General features: G+C 43.3%; 1 protein-coding gene across 3 annotated transcripts in view; it reads left to right on the forward strand.

Moving 5' to 3' along the window:
• The window catches only part of DENND2B (DENN domain containing 2B), a 1120876-nt gene that overhangs the window by 703837 nt on the left and 398922 nt on the right, over positions 1 to 18117 (forward strand). Inside the window, exon 1 of one of the 3 annotated variants that reach the window (XM_078680988.1) lies at positions 12212 to 12783. The exons of the other annotated variants lie outside the window; for them this stretch is intronic. Coding sequence (XP_078537114.1) covers positions 12774 to 12783 — 10 coding nt within the window. The 5' untranslated portion in view covers positions 12212 to 12773. Of the gene's footprint in view, positions 1 to 12211; positions 12784 to 18117 lie in introns of those variants that run through there. 3 annotated transcript variants of the gene reach the window in all.

Genomic DNA, 18117 nt, shown 5'->3' on the forward strand with positions numbered 1-18117 from the left:
TTGGGCTATAGTTGGGCTACATCTGGCTGATATTTGGGCTACATTTGTTTTTTTTGTCTCTGGTGGCCATCTTTGAGCTACATTGGGCTACATTGGGCTACATTTGGGCTCTAACATATATATAGCCCAATGTAGCCCAATATATATTTTTTCAAAGTAAATTTTCGTAAAAACCACTGCAGCACATATCTTGAGACATAGCAAAGGCACATCGGGCTACCAGTCCCTACAATTTTGCCAAGTTTGGTGGAAAACCATTCAGTCGTTCGGGCTAAAAGTGAGTCCAACCGCCCTATGGAAATTAACATGGGGAAACACGTTTTGGGACCCCCCTTTTATCTCGGCCCCCGCTTGACGAATCCCCTCCAAACTTTCAGGGAAGGACCGGAGCGCCGCGGGGCAAAGTTAAGGAAAATTACAGGAAGATTCCTCAACCGGCGCCAAAGTTATTCCCAATAGAATGTTGCGATTTCCCTATGGAAAACAATCCTAACTATATATACCTACTGGCTATCGCCAGTAGGTAATTGATATATATATATATATATATATTTATATATATATATATATATATATATATATATATATATATATATATTCCTAATTTCCACAAATATACAGAATTTAGAATTGCAGCATGGCAACCCCCCGCTATTTTCTTGAATTACCCCAAGAACGACCCTGAGCATTACTCACCTGGGAGCCACTGCTGCATCCTGGGAAACGGAGTCCGCAGACTGTCTCGGACCAGCTGAACTGATTTAATTAACGCTGAGGGGCGGAGCTGTTACTCGCACCTATCATAGTGCGGTTTGTTGCATTTTGAACTGCAGAACGCCAGGACTTCCTCCATATTCACCGCAGGCGCTGACGAAGGCCAAACCGGCCGAAATGCATTCGCCTTTTTTTAAATAAACGGTGCTGTCTTAATCCCCGCTGAGGCTTCTGCTTCTTTCACTTGAGAGGAGTTGTTTGTTCCATATATATATATATATATATATATATATATATATATATATATATATATATATATATATATATATATATATATATATATATTCCTAATTTCCACAAATATACAGAATTTAGAATTGCAGCATGGCACTCTGTAAAATTTGAGCGGATTGACACACAAATGATACATTTGACTCTAGGATGTAGCTGGTCCGTCGCCTGACTAGCATGCCTTCTCCATCATGGCTTTCCAGGCTTTGTTCTTTAACAGTTTGGCATCTTTTGGATATATAATTGATACTTTACTGATGGGCGTACTTAGCCCATCACATGGTCCCACCGTGCACCTTCTTATTACCTGCATTTTTTATATATGTATCTACCCCAACACCAGTCTGACGTAATTGGTGAGTGATAAGTACACTTTACAAAAACCTAAAACGGATAAATTATTTTCTTTAAAATGTCTTTAATGCTGTAGGTTTTTAATACATGTGCAAAGGAATATCACATGTATTTCTTTTTTTGAAGAATAAAACTCCCCAGGTGGAGGTTTGCTCTTGCAATAAGTCTTCGATCATTGTACAGTAATGCCCTGTAGATAATTATGCATACCAGCTTTTGTCCTAGTGGATGTCATTAACTGAGAAAATAATTTTAAATAACTGAGAAACTAAAAGTATGATTTTTTTGGTGCACCCCTAAATATCAATGTCAAGATCTTAGAATCTCCCATTTCCCGGTGATGACCTTTCATGTCGTATTGATATGGCATGTGATAGTGACGCCATAGCATTCCTCGTATCATATTGATATCTGACTGTACCCTTATATCAACGCTATCAATACCCTGTCTGATCTGTTTTGCCTGTAATTTCTACCTTGAAACATGACCATTCACGGTTAGTTAGGCAAAGTGTTGAAGACGACAGGTTGTGTGTGCTTCAGGAGAGATTCAATCTAACTCCAGTTAGCAAATTTCTAATGTGTCACAGGCAAATGCTGCCCACCTTATTGCAACAGACACACAAATGATGGACGGAATGCAGAAAAAAAATCAAACATTCACCCCCAGTCAAGAGATCTGGGTTAAATCCATTGTTCTTTTGCTCGCAATGCCATCCAGTTTAGACCCAACTATATGCAAATAAGTCTTGATCCTGCTCCTCATGGGAACAGTCCAGCCGGAACTGCGAAGCCAGGTCCTCCCTGGACCAGAAACAAGCATCCTGGGACCGGTTTTGGGTTATCACCCCTCATCAGTCAGGCTAGCTTGAATCCAGTGGCACAGTTAATCTCCCTTTCCTTCATCCTACAACCATTCCTTTAAAAAACTTCTGTGATTTGGTTAGTACTTTTTAAAAGAAAAAGAATTCATCACTGATGCCTCAGTTGTGTTTGTCTTATGCTATGTGAGATGAGCATTTATCTAAACTATAGAAGTACCTCGTTCAAACTGTGATCTTAATGCATTGCAGAAGATGTTATATCTGGCTCCCCAAAAGACTTTGCCCCTGTTTGGAACTGCTATGCAGAGGCAGAGGGGTAATTGGGGGGGAGGGTGCCATACATAACATGGCCTCTCCTCCCTGTCCCAAATGTTAAAATACAATATCAGGCCTCATGCCACATCACTCTCAGTGCCTTGTGTGCCCTGCTTTCTAGTTCTAATCCGATCAACTCTCTGAGAGGCTAGCCAGAGCAGCCTGGAGTTCCTTTTTAGGTCTCGCCTAGACAGCGCGCATGCGCTGTGTAGGAGATGACCTTTAGGAATCGGCCAGCTCCTTTTTCAAGCACACTCTTGCTTGTAGTGGCATCCACCTTGCGGGAGCGCACAGCGGTGCGCGAACATCTGTTTGTAATTAGCATGGCTGCGCAAAGCTGCTCCTGCTCCCGCTAGGGTAAGCTAGCACGAGTGTTCCACATTGCGTGCTCTCACCCATTTGCTTTTTCTGCTCGTCCCATCCACGGATCCCATGTTGCTTTCGCCAATCTGCGATGGCGAAGTGCCTTTATTTACATCGCTGACGCTTTCAGATTTGTTTGCTTGTTTCTACTTTATGCATTCGGTTCTGCTGCATGTGCTTGTTTATTCTGTGTGTGCTTGTTTATATTGTACGTGTCAGTTTCTGCTGTATGTGCTTGATTTTGCTGTGTCGTTTTCTGCTATGTGTCTGGTCTGCTATTTGTGTCTGTTTTTGCTGTGTGTGTCTCTTTCTGTTGCTGATCACTAGCCTGGCTGTTTTGCTGCCTCTCGTTCACCCTGCTCTTGTTTACCTGCTGTTCCTAATGATGTCAAATGTTGTATATATGACATCAGTGCTAACATGTATGTTTACATGTTGCCACAGTCCAGAGGTGCTTGACTGTGTTTTTAAATATGCATTGTGCAGCGCTCTGAAACCTGGCAAGGTGGACTAAGCACTGTGTAAGACAATCAGCTATTTTTAAAAGTAACAAGCTTTTCTTGTTTCAACGTACATCTATAACAACGCGTTAATGTGTTGTAGGTGTGATGACGTTCGCCACGAGCAACAAGCATAGTTTCACCCGCTCGCAATACTTTGGAAGTACATATCAATGTGTGGGTTGCATCACGAGTTGTTGTCGGTTGTGTTTTACAACAGGTGAAATATATACCTCCTATCACCTCTAGAAGAGTAACTAATCACAGGCTGATGTTCGCCACAGAGTCTCTTTTTGAGGGGTTTTGAGCACGTCATAGAATAACCCATGGCTCTATATATTAATCTTAGACTTCTGCCTCACGTTATGCTTTCATTTCCGTCATTTTCTTTACTTCATAGGACAATACTGAATTATGATTGGTTAGAAAGTGGCAGTGTATCAGCAATACTATTAAACTCTGTTCACAAATCGCAGCGCTGTGCTTCACACTGAGCGGTTCACTCACATTTGGTCGATGTAAACCTTTTAGTCTGAAGTCATTGATCCCATAATGTTCAATCAGCAGGGGGTGCAAAATCGCTTTATTTTATTCTTATGAATGTTCTCGGAATTTCATTAGATTTTGCGAAAGTAAGATTCATAGCAGCATGGAGATGTCAGTTTCTTCAACAACAAAAGGTTATCACTGCTACCAGCTGCCTCTCGCTTGCGAGGGCACCTTGTCCATTTGTCTTGGCATTAGTAGACATCTTGTGTCCCTCGGTGACCTGTCTCTAGTGTCCCTTATCTGAACTTCCTTGCCTCTTTAGGTTTCTTGAGCTGCACCATATCCTGTTTATTAATATCGTACTAACGACCAGACTTACATACTTAAGCAAGCATTTGCAATGCAATAGGTCTTGCATTAGGTCTTGCATTTACGCGAGTTTGAGATATTGGCATTGTAAATGACAATTACTTTTATTAATGTTTTTGTCTTTAAAACGTAAATAAAAGGCCTTTTTTCTACTGTGAGAGAGTTATCAGCACTTCGGGTTTATATAGCGTGACATTGTGAAGACTATAATGGTTGCATTTGCTCACAGTTCTCTTCACATATTTCGGTTAGTGTCTGCTGTGAAATTGGATTCACATGCTAAATATGCTGTACCTATTGACTCTGTATGATTAAATGAGAACTGCCTCCAAAACACAACAAGCATTGGCATGGCAAAAAGGTCTTGCTTTTGGGACCTTATAAGTATTTCGTTATGCAGCACAATATCCTTGGTGCAACAACATCAATTGTTGCATGGCTAAACACTTGTAAGGTTCAAAAGGCGAAACCAATTGGCTATCCCAATGCTTGTTTATTTTGTCCTCATTCACCTTTTTTCTTTACCTCCGACCTCGAACACCTTCAGCCCCATAATATTTAATAATTAATATACCCTGGGTTTCCATCTCAGGGAGCCCTAGGTTTACAGGTCTGGGAAAATGTTATTGACCTTTTCCGAACTAATCCATAGTTCAAGGTTTGGTGTAGTCACAGGACCTTAAGCTTTACGATTCAAAACACATTTCCCTCCAACTATGCGACAAAAGGCCCCAAGAATTGTGATCTTCTTAAAGACTTCGAGGAGGTGTCCATATTTCAAATATATTTTACCAACTTCAACCACTCAGCAGTGGTGGGAGCATCCTTTAATATCCAGGTCTGGCAGATCTCCCTCCTTGCCAACAAGATCAAATAAAACACCAGTTTGTTGTTCATTTTATTAAATTTCACCGGTGGATCTGCTTTGCCAAAAATTATTAGTACAAGGCTTACCTTAATTTCATCCCAGAGTATCTGACTAATGATTCTGCTTGTTTCCTCACAGAACTGCGGAATCTCTGGGCACGCCATGAAAAGATGGGTGTCCACCTTTTCTACACCACACTTCTTTCAGCATACAGAGTTCGTTATCCTCAATTTTGAAAGCTTCTTCCACAACCAAAATGCTCTATGTGGGTAAAAAAGATGATTTCTTCCCAGGTATGCAGGTTTTACTGGAGAGTAATCACATAGATAATTGCAATAGGTCCTGCGTCAGTAGCTGCGGCAGGCCACTTTACCAAGTCCTCTGGAAGCACAGAGTCTCCATCCTTACTATCCAGAATCATCCAATAGCAGCAGGAGACCTCCCTCTTTTTCTCTTTTTCCCTCCATAGCTGATCTCCAAGCTATTTCGAGTTCCCTACCTCATCCCTGCAGTCCCTGGCCCACCCTTTTAACTGCCAAATCATAAAAGCTGTGATTTTACCCCGGGGTGCCCTTTGTTTGTCTTCATATGGGATTCACTCTCCATCCTGCAAAAACTGCTCCCACTTCTTTATCCTTGCCTCTCTGATAGGGGTTCCTAACTTGCCTGAAAAGAGGTCAGGTGTTCCAGGGGACTCCCAGACTGGAGCATACTTCCTATTATATGATAGATTTGTTACTCTCCTCATCGTTGCCCATAAATAAGCCATTGCTTGTAGCACTTTCAGCCTTACATTTTGTAAAATGTTACATCCCCAAACTTGTAAAACAAGTGAGATTTGCCCCCTCTAACATCCTTTAACTTGGCTTCACAAGTGCTCCCCCTTGCCACAGTTTCTTTAAGTAGACATTTACGGTCTTCAACTGAAAAGCCTAGGTATACACATGTAAGTCTGGCAGCGCGATCCCTCCCGTTCTCACTCCTCCTTTGGAGTTTCTTCCATGAAATACATAGACCCTTTGATGTCCAGGTGAATGAGACCTAGTAATGCCTTGGAGACTCCCTATCCACTCTTCTTTGAAATGCAAAGGGATTGAGTCAAAGAGGAAAGTGAATTTTGGCAGGATGGTCATTTTTATAAAATTGGCTCTACCAAAGATCGTTTAAGGTAGGTGAGACCAGCTAGACAACAGAACCTGTACCTCCTTCATCACATTTTTAAAGTTAAACTCTGGTATTTTATCCACATCCTGTGTAATTTTAATACCAAGGTATTTCATCTCCTTTTTGACCCCCTTATTCCAGACCATAATCTCTGTCTTGGAGGCATTTTCTGCGTATCTCGATACCATGCCATCCCAAACTCCCGAACCAGCTGTTCCACTGCTGGTAATTGTAGGTCTGCTGATATACCAAAAAGTCATCGGCATAAAGGGAGGTCTTTTTTTCTCATGCGTCATACCTAAATTGAACTATCTTCCTTACCTCTTACAGTTTCTTGCCAATGGTTCAATATACAGATTAAAGAGCTAGGGTGAAATGGGCATCCCTGCCTTGTCCCTTTCAGGATTTTAAACTCTGATGTCTTGCCTCAGTTTATAAGGATTTTGGAGGTGGAGAATATTCGTTGGCAGTGGAGGTGGAGAATATTCGTTGAATCGCCATTCAAAAGTTCTCTCCTATATTGGTGAGTTTCAAAACTGTGTTATGGTATAACCAGTTTATTGTATCAAATGCCTTAGTTGCATCTAATGTGACAACGGCTATAAGGATCCTAAAATGAGTGGCAAGATCGATGGCGCAGATTAGCTTGTGCGTCACTTTGTGGAGAAATATACCCTTCAAGAAGCCCTACTGGTTCCTATGCACCAGCATCCCCACTACCAGGCTCAACCTCTTGACCAGGATGTTGGTGAAATGTTTCTTGTCGTTATTCAAAAGCAATATGGGTCTATTTGAGTCATGGAGCTTGGGGTGATTCCCTGGTTTTAAAATTAAGGGGACAACAGCCTCACCCCATGATTGTGCAAGTGGTGCACCATTTCCCAATATTTCACCAAACAGGTTTGTCAAGAAGGGGATTACTACCTCCCCTAAGCCCTACAGAGCTCATTTGGGAAGCTGACTGCTTTCCCTCCTTGCTTGATTTAACTGCCTGCCTACTTTCTTCTAGTTCTGTCTCTTGATCTAGCTGGGCTCTATGGTCCGTTTGTTAAGTGTATAACCTGCCAACCATTCATCCACCATTTGCTTTGACACTGTTTCGTTTTCTGAGTTCAGCTCTGTGAAAAAATTACGAAAAGTATTTTCAATATCTTGAGTGTTTGAAGAAGTTAAACCTATCATCTCATCTCTTTTTTCATGCATGACATTCTGGACCTGATCCGATTTGTCTTTCCAGGCCAGCAATTTCCTACACTCTCACCATACTCAAAATGTGCCAAATTAATTGCCTCCCACCTTGCCGTAACCTGAGCCTCCAGAATTAATGAGAGTTGTTCTCTCTTTGCTAGCATTTCTTTCTCCACTTTCCTTTTTTCTTCAGGTGTCAACTGCTGGACTAAATGTCGGCTTTCTGGCTGACACAGATCCCCTTCCAGTTCCTCGACCTCACTTCTGTACTGCCTATATTTCTGAGCTGAGAAGTTAATCAGCTTCCTCCTTATGAATGCCTGCCTCGACGGCATCCCAAACTATAGGTAATGGTGCTGAGCCAACATTCACCTTCAAGAATTCCTCGGTTTCTACTTGTAGTTGTTCCACCACCTCTGAGTGTAAGAGCAGCGACTTGTCAAGTGTCCACCTTTTAGATTTCTGCTCCATAGTCAGTTCCATTTCTAGGAGGCCTATTTTCTGGTCAGAAAGGTGGACAGTTACATGTTTAACCATTCTGACATCCTCATAAATGGCCCGATCTAATAATATATAATCTATCCTAGAAGAGTGGCCATATTACTTGTTGCGAAAAGTGTATCCTCAATGTCTCCCTGATCTCATCCTCCATAAGTCACAAAGTCACAAATGCTTCATCATATTTTTTAAGATTACCGCATTTCAGGATACAGACTAGCCTTACTATTATTAGACCTATCCAGATTGTTGTCCATAATTGAGTCAAAATCTCCAGCAATGATGATTGGGCAGGAGAAGAATAGTAGTTTCTGGGAGACTGATTTTAAGAGGTTTGTGTCCTTCACATTATGCCCGTAGTATCCCACCAATGTATATTGTTTTCCATGTGATTGTACATTGGCAATAGCCCATCTACCCAACCTATCCCTCTCGCTCCCTGATATGGTTGCCTCAAATTTCTGTTTTATCAGAATTGCAACCCCTCTCACACTGCAGTTCTGATCTGTGCCTACTATATCTAGAACTCATTTTTGTTTGCAAAATAGGTTTAAGCACTCCTTCCTGGTAAGGTGGTTCTCTTGCAATATTATGACATGAGCTGCTGAATCTCTTAAGTATTGTATCAGTTTGTTAAGTCTCCTAACTGTCCTAAGCCTGTTGACGTTCCATGAGAGAATTCGGATCGGTACTACCATCTTCTCAATACTAGGGTTTGCCTATCTTCGTTCTTAAAAAACACGCCAGGCTATATCTTGAAAAGTATCTATAAAAGGTTTCTGAAGACTTTTTATAATTTTTCTCCACTATGCTCCCCACCCTGTGCTCCTCTTACCCCTACCATAAACACTCCCTGGATAAACCTCCCCTGCTTCTTCGTGGCTTAGTCCAGCCCTTTGAGTGCCTTTGATGGGGTTCCACAAACAGAACATAATCAGCAGACTCAAGGAAACTGGAAAGGCATCTGCAAACTGCTTCTGGTTGCTAGTCTTACATGTTCTAGTTTTCCTGTGACGTACTTTCCCCCCTTTATTGCCTCAAACAGTCTGTGTGCTTCCTTGTGGTCCCTTAAATTATGCATGTTAGTTTTGTGCATTACTTTTAGTGTAGTTTGAAATTTCAGTAGGGCTGTATCACCTAGGATTCTGAAGTCCTCTATTTGTTTCCCTAGCTTCCATTTTTTAGCCTAGGCGGTGCGAGAGATGTTTGACCTGACCTTGAAGGTAAACCCACTACCTTTAAAATATTTTTGCTTCAGTGCGCTAGCCAAGATCTTCTCTTTTGTGGCATATGTCAGGAAATTCACCAATATCTTCCTTGGCTTGGTCCTATCAGGTGACTCCTGAATGGATCTCTATGTATCCGTTTAATATCTCTTGCAAAGTCTTCCTCTGGGCTTTATGATTAGCCTGCTGCTTTCATTAAAGAGACAAAAAACTCCTTTATTTCCTCGCCTTCTCCTCTCTCTGGTACTTTCAGAACTCTTATGTTTCTTCTCATTGCGCTGTTCTCTAAGGATTCAAGTTTGTCTTGGAGCTCTCTCTCCCTGATTTTTATTTGGTTTATCTCCTCTCTATCTATTGTCGCTGCCACTTTTAGCTCTGCCACTGTGCTCTCAAGGGTCTGTGCTCTTGAGGGACAACAAGTCAAGTTTATCCCGCAGATTTTCACACATCCCTCAGATTTCATTCTGTTTGGTGAGGGAGATGGTGAAACCGTTTCTCACCTCCATGGCTAATGCTTGTAGCATTTTTTCATCTGGAGGCTGGTGCACTATGCTTATGGCCCCCACTGAGTGACGTGGATTTCCATTGTCAACATTCATTTCCACTCCTTACTCCCTACACCAGCTCTTGCCTCTCTGGCGACTCAATAGATCTTTCCCCCCTCATTGGCCAGTATTTGAAATCTATTTCTATATGTCTACTCGTCCATCCATGGGTCCATAATATTCTGATTGTCACACCCTTTCAACTTCTGGGGATGGGGTAAATTTGGAGTCCTAGATGTAGTAAGCGTAGTAGATATGGCATTTTCTGTACTCCCTGCCTCACCCTCTCAGAGACTGTGGGCACCCTGCTGACCCACTACGTCATTTTCAATAGTAGATCTAGGCTGGACTTTGAAACATTTCCTCAAAAGAAGGAGTCACTCACAGCTTTGTCTGTACACTGCCTCTGTTTTTTTTGCATGCGAGCTGCTAATTTATTCACTCGTATATCGAATACAAGACAATTTGGGTTGCCCTGGCTCATCCGGCATACTCCTTTACCCCCACCGCCAGCAGCTTTAACAGTAACAATCTTTACAGGATAATTTCCCTGTCTACTATGGCCCTGTGGACAGAATTTTTAAATCTCTATGTGCTTCTTAGTGCATATCTTCCCTTTTGCCTGAACGTCCCTTCAGAGAAAACTGCTGTCCGCCTACCTTCTTTGTAGTACTCTGTTCTCTGGGGGTCTGATTTTGTTTGCTCTGGCAGATCTCTGTTTTTCAACATCCTGTTTTCACCTACCTGTGCAGCAAGCAGGCGACCCTCCAGTGCTGCCTCTGCCACTTTTTCCCTAGAGGGGGATTCGTGCTGTAACATCTCAATTTCCTGAGCCGCTCATAGCCAACGCTCCTTGTCGGCTTCTCCTGGCTCCGAAGATTTTACCATGAATAATTGCTACACAGGGGCTTGTTCAAAACACAGCCCCCTGTGCTCCAACACCCCTACAGTGTGATGCCTCGACTAGTCATGGGTACGAAATGAATTGCAATCTGTGCTCCCTGCCAGATCCTCCCTTAACTTCCCATTTTACGCAGACCTACGACTGGTTACTTAGCTGGATGTCATGTTCTCCTTCAAAACCAACTTTGCTTTGCCTGGAATTACTTTATGACGAAACAACAGCAGTTAACAAGTTCTGTCACCCGCTATTTTAGCATCATACCAGTCAATTACTAGATTTAGAATCCAGTAATTTGTGCTAATGGCTCTTTAGGATAGCTATGTGGAACATATAGAACTATAGATAGGTAACAGTGAATTATGGGGATGTTTTTCACCGAGGGGTTCTGAGTGACGTCCAATAAAGAGCGATGCTCGGGTTGTCGATGCTATCACTCAGAACCCCATGGTGAAAAACATCTCGTAATTCACTTTTTACCCATCTATAATTTTATGTTATATATGGCCCCCAAAATCATCTTGCCCTGCCTTCAACTACTCTGCAGAGGCAGAGGATAATGGGCAAGCTAGGCATGACATGCCCTCTCCTCCCTGATGCAAATGTAAAATATAAATTTGTTACCTGCTATCCTTAACCAAAATCTACTACCTTCCCTGCCTTCCTTCCCCCTCCTGCAGCTGTGGTTTCTGCTTTCAGTCGAAGCAGAGCGGTGTTGACAAGCTCTCAGAGGGCCCCGTCACCTGGCCTGGATGGAGTTTATGACATCACAACAATTGATAACGAGTTTTGTACTCCACTGTTGTGATGTCATAGCAAGGAGTTGTGACTTAAAGAAACTGAAAAAAATGATAGAGGCTCTCGGTGAGAGCCATACTTAACAAGCGAAGGGTCAATGAGCCAGTGCAATGTTTCAGTTGAAGTGTGAGTTTCGGATATTTCTCCAAGTGTTCAGTGGTGGTGCACTGGAGAAAAAAGCTACATTGGTTGGATAGAGATGTGATTGCGTTTGCATTAGGCACGGTGTTGCTTCCAGTATGTATTCAGTCTCGGGGTCCTTATGCCATTATGAAGAAGCTAATGGTTGGCCATCTACCTTTGGGATTGAGGGACAGTTAGCAAACACTGGGTGCTTTCAGCCTGTTTATCAATCTACTCCACGTACACTTGACATCATCTGTCCCTATTGGCAGTTCACTTTTTGTTTGCCTTCTTCATTCCTGTCTGGCATTCCTAGACTCCACATCCTTTTCCTTACTCTCAGCTTCTTTTTAGTCTTTATCTTTTTTGTCACACTGTCTCCAACCTCGCCATCTGTTTCTCTTTTCTTTATTACATTTTCTCCCCTTCAAGCCATCGTCCTCCCTTTGAAGTTTTCCGTCTGCTCTTCTTTTTTTGGCCTCTCATATCCTCTTCCTTGAACCGCCATCCTCCGCTTCCTCTTCTCGCACACTCACGCCGCCAGCTCATTCCTTTTCCCCTTTCTCTCTCCCTCTCTCAGAGTTTCATATCCTGCAGCATCTTTCTTTTCTATTCTGTAAACCTTTCCAAGCGCTCCTGTAAATTGTTATTGTGAGTTTATGCTTTTCCAACGAGAAGAGCAGAGCACATTAAAGCCAGCAGGGACAGAGGCGGGCGGGGGCGAAGGGCCTCTCCAGCTGCCTTGTCTAACTGATAGCCGGGCTGCTGACGCGTTGAGATGCTTTGGGTGCATGCACTGACTCTGATTTGGCGGGCTCGGCGTCCGTCCCAGGGCTTCTCTGACGCCGCTGCCTCGAGAGTGTGCAAACAGCAGAGACAGAGTGCACTGAAGGCTGTAGGCTCATTCCAGGCATGCACCTCTCTTGTGCAGATAATGCACTGCTGTTCGGCCAGCCAAATGGTGGTCTGTGAAAAACTCTGCTAATATTAGTCATCCTTAGTAATCTGCTCCCAGAGGGAAGACGGAAAAGGGTAACACTGTGCGATGCCGTGCTGTTTACCCTACTGAGAAGCTGGAAGAAAGATTGCCATTTCCAAACTTTGGCTGGTGCGTCGGAGCATGTTCCCAGATGCAGCCACCCGGGAAGGACGCGGCGCTCGCGCGGATCTCACGCTGTGGACATGTCCCCGTCCTTTGACTTGTAAAGATTTCTGAAGAGGCGGCGTGAAGGTCAGAGCCCAGATGTTGTCAGGTAAGAACGCCAAGGCCATTCCGAAAGTGTGGGGTGCGAAAGGGAACGTTCTGTTTGGTATCGAACTTGCGAAAAGATTTCTACAGCTGAAAAGAGCAGCAGTGGTGAGCGGTCATGTCACCGCGATGTGCATATTTGTCACCGCCTTTTCAGGGTGTCACGTGCTATAGCAGTGATTGTCGAGAACGTTTGTAATGTGCCGAGAGAGTGTGCCCTTCATTTGGGTGCGAAAATACGACATTTTGATTGGGTGTACATATCTTTTCCTATTCTTTAAACTCCAAATGTGTAAACATTTTTTTACTCACATTGACGGTGTTTGATTTTTCTTCTGTGTATACTTTCACCCAAGTCCACACCTTTTCCCAGTGCACAACACGGGCGCAGCTTAATCAACTCCACAATACATAACACATTTAGACACCAACTACAAGCAACTATTGAAACAACATTAATTAAATCAAAACCAACGTGTACCAACACACCCTACACTTCACACACGGATATACGTCTCGTTACAATGCAACATCCTTCCAACATATTAATAACTGAATCCTCAACCTGACTGACACCAACACTGTAACTTACACTCAACTACCACACGGTGCAACCTCCACCCCCAAAAACATAATATCCCACAACCAGGGAAGTTCACATAACATTGTGACCTAAGTCAAACAATCCGACCACTTAAAAATCCCTCCTGCTTAGAAATATACTTACCCATATCTACCTTAGCTGAGATGACTGAATTTCATCCCTTCCCATATCCCCTCGCTTTACCACTCCACACCTCAGACGTAGGATATCCCAATAAAAAATCCTCAATTAACCCCAACTCGTCCCCAACACAACTCTCACCTCACCCTTACAGACAACAGCACAACTAAACACTTTCACACAACTTGTCATCAGACCAACATACATAGTGGGTCACTCACCTACTGTATCTTGTCAGTCCCCATCACAACTCCACTCTGTAGCTCAATAACTCACACTCTCTTTCGAAGCTGATCCTTCTCTGTTATTACAAGTAAAATGTCCAACCTGAAAATTCCTGCGTTAATAAATGCCCAACTGAGAACTCCACACACGGAGGAGAGCGTCCAGCGCAGGCAGAGCATCACTTTGGGAATTGGATATCCAATCACGCCAATCACGCCACAGTCACGCTCAACATCATGCTACCTCATGACTTATACTCCCAGGGTCTCAAATGCCTGCAACTCCGAACACAATATATCTATAACGTCTCAAAATGGAAAGATAAGAAGATAGAAATGGAAGTTTTAAAAACTTGGACAGGGAAACATGTGAACCAGGGAAAGAGGATAAGACCCAACTACAGTAGAGTAATATTAGGTAGTCAGCATCTATCATTAAATATAGAAATAGATAAGAAAATAAATGAAATATCTATGAATGCAAGATCAGACTTATAACCAGGACTCTTGTAGCACAGGCTAGAATAGCCAGAAAGAACACCACAGTACAATCACTTGACCCAGCCAAACATAGGCAGTAGAAGACAGCACATGTACCACCCGCAAGAATTTGGTGTGAATTGACCATGCTTCAGGCAAACAGCTGACAAAGGTTAGGTGGAGGGCTATAAGAACCAAACTCTCACCCCAAACCACCAAACAGATCTAACCAACTACACACTTGGCATTGCCACAGGTTAGGTTGAAAAGTCACAAGACATATGCCCCCTTTATAAAGAATACCTCAATAACGCAAAACCACCCATCCAAAACACCCACCCACACCAACTATGATTCTGGTAATATTACCACAGTCGATAAACTAACTGGATTATTCACAGTTGCAGATTTAAGTCTGTACAAATAGCGAGGAGGCCAAATAGTTGACAGACCCCGCACTATAAAAATACCCAGATGCACAACAACATACCAATATATCTCCAACCATGCATACTAAGGCTGCAGTAAGGTAGGGATCCTCTGAGATTATGGAATTTCAATGTGGCGTTAACGCATCTAAGTGTAGAACTATTTTCATCTGTGTTTATGGCAAATATCCAACTATTGGTCTACCCAGTCTCTGTGTGCCTACCTAACTTCCATATTCCATTTTATTCTTGACTGACTCTCAAGTCCGACTTTGAGTTTAAACTTCTGTCCCACTCAGTGCTATGTCTCTTTTGTCACCTCTCATACCAGTTTTAAGTCTCACAACTTTATAGTGTATGATGCCCATGTCTTTACACCTTGCTCCTGTGCTTTGAGTCTCTTAATTATTTAGAACATTTAAATAGGCATACTATTACATGAACATGATTGGTTCATAGAATATTAATTTGTGTATGATGCAGTAGCAGTAATTCATTTTTCAAGTCCAGATAAAAAAAGAGGTCGTTATTAAGCTTCTTGATTGGTGACACAAGTGTCCAAAAGATAATTGTCTAAAGCACCACAATATATATGACTTTGCATGCATAAATAATTGCTTTCCAACGTTACATGAGATTTTGTGATTTGTTTTCCGTTTTTGATACTTCTTTAATTTTTTTGCACCTGGTTTTGCTATTGCACTATGTTATTTAATTTTTATTTAACCAACCAATAAATAAAACAGTACTTGTTAAGCGTGGCTACTTACCCATCAGAGGCTCAAGGAGCTGGGGTAGGGTGGCTGGAAGGGCGGGTGCAGGTCTGACTGTGTGCTGTAGTTCATTCGAAGAGGCAGGTCTTGAGATCCTTCCTGAATTGTGTCCGAGACGGGGATAGCCTGAGGTGGAGAGGCATGGTGTTCCAGGATTTGGCCGCGAGGTAGGAGAAGGATCTTCCTCTGATCTTGGACTTGCGGATCCGAGGGACGGTGGCGAGGGACAGTTGGGTGGAGTGGAGGTGTCTGGTGAGTATGTGGAATGAGAGGTGGTGGTTCAGGTATGCTGGTCTGGCGTTATGGAGGGCTTTGTAGGAATGTGTGAGGAGCTTGAAGGTGACTCTTTTGTTGACTGGGAGCCAGTGGAGTTCTTGTAGGTGGTCAGAGATGTGACTGTGGTGGGGGATGTTGAGGACCAGCCTGGCTCCGGTGTTCTGCACGTTCTGAAGTTTCTGGGTGGCGCCTATGTGGAGTGAGTTGCCGAAGTCAAGTCTGCTACCGATGAGTGATTGGGTGACTGTCTTCCTGGCCTCAGCGAGGATCCATCTGAAGTTTTTTCAAAGCAGGCGAACCGTGTGGAAGCATGATGAGGTGATGGCGTTGACCTGGTGGTTCATGGTGAGTGAACAGTCCGGTAGGAGGCAGAGGTTTCGTGCATGTTCTGTGGGTGTGGGGGAGGGGGAGGGAGGTTACTAGCTCAGCAGACGACGAGGAGTATTCCCAAGTGGAGATGTTGGGCCCTAGGATGAGGACTTCGGTCATGTCCGAGTTGAGCTTGAGGCATCTGTCTCTCATCCCGGTGGCGACGGCCTTCATCCCATTGTGGACGCTGTTTCTGGCGATAATGGGCTCGTTGGTGAGGGAGAGCTTCAGCTGGGTGTCATAGGCGTAGGAAACAATGTTGAGTCCATGGCTTCTGATGATGGCTGTGATCTGGGCCAAGTAGCTGTTGAAAAGCGTGGGGCTCAAAGATGAGCCCTGAGGCACTCCGCAGCTGATCTCTGTGGTTTCCGAGAGGAACGGGGGAAGTCTGACTCGCTGTGTTCTACTGGTAAGGAAGGAACTTATCCAGTCCAGGACTTTGTCATGGATGCCGGCGTCAAGGAGTCTCTTGATTTGGGTGCTGTGAGAGATAGTGTTGAAGGCAGCAGAGAGGTCGAGGAGGATGAGGGCTGCTGTTTCTCCCCGGTCGAGGAGAGAGAGGATGTTGTCGGTGGTGAAGAGAAGGGTGATCTCAGTGCTGTGGTTGCTACGGAAGCCAGAGGGAGAGGAGTCCAGGACATGGTTGGCTTTGATGAACTTGGAGAGTTGGGTGTTGATGGCCTTCTCGATGAGCTTGGATGGGAAAGGGAGCAGGGAGATGGGCCTGAAGTTCTTGAGGTTTATTGGGTCAGCGGATAGTTTCTTAAGCAGGGGGTTGATCGCGACGTGTTTCCAGTCGTTGGGGAAGCTGGCGGTCTCAATTGAGAAGTTGATGGTGCAACATAGTTCGAGGGCCTTGGTGGTGGCGACTCTGTGGAAGATGTGGTGCTGGCAGGGGTCCGAGGGAGCTCCGAAGTGAATGCGGTTACTTATTTTTCTGTAGCTCCAACGTATAGTTAACATGCCACGTTCCTCAAAACACTCTGTCTGGTGGTAGGACCCATGTTTGATTGTGCATAACTGGCTGAGATCAATTAATGCAAAGCTAATCTTCTAGGAAGGTAAAAACAATACTGAACGGAGTACCAGGTGTCTAAATCCATTAAAAAGATGTTTCCACCTACCTGCAAAGTTCCCATGTACTGTGAGCAGACTCTATATCAACAATTTTCTGTCTTAAAGTAATGATGCCCTTCAGCTTGTTAAACTAAACCTTTAAAAGTGCTTTAATTTAGAAAAATCATTGTTTCTCAGTTAATGCTTTTGTGGGGTGAAGGTAACTGTTCTCTACATTTTCAACGTGTTCATTTAGACTAATAACTCTAATTCTTGCATAGAACAATTCAAAGCCACTGATTTCTAATAGTGGAAATAACATTAAGTGAATTTAAATATAATCCATTTGAAGTTTGCATTTGAAGCGTATGAGCGGCACACTATGTCAAAATGGAGCAGTATGAAGTGGCACTACCATCTTCTGGGAAAAATCCTTACAAACTGGTGTCCTTCGTTCCAGTATTAGAATATTTAGGCCAAACAAATATTAACAAATATTTGTTGGGGCCAGTAAACTAAGCTTCCATTTTACTATGAGATGAACCGCAGTAACGCTCTGGTTCACAGCGCAAAGTCCTGAAGTTTAAAGAGAGTACACAACTGCAAAGAGTGTCCCGGAAACTGTGAGGATGAGCCACGAATTCCACAGTCAGACTTTCCAGCAGAGATTGAGCCAAGCCTCTGATATAAACTTGAGTGACACATTATAACAGCTTTACAAACACTATTATTGTTACTCAAAGATCCACCCACTTTAAACCTAGTAACACAACTTGAAAGGTTGGTTGACAGCAAAATTACTTTTGAACACCAGACACGGGATCTGCACCCAAGCTCTTTACAGCGAAGTCCAGGGCAAATGTTTTAGCGGCAATGCTTTTTTTTGTAGCTCCTCAATAATAAACAGATCTTTCAAAGTAGTAACTGTGAGTGTTTGTTACTGTTGCTTGACAGTTCTTGAGGATGCCATAGCCTGATGTCAAATCACCCAGCTTTATCCATTTCACT

Source organism: Lissotriton helveticus, chromosome 3_1 (assembly GCF_964261635.1).
Source record: "Lissotriton helveticus chromosome 3_1, aLisHel1.1, whole genome shotgun sequence".
NCBI lineage: Eukaryota > Metazoa > Chordata > Amphibia > Caudata > Salamandridae > Lissotriton > Lissotriton helveticus.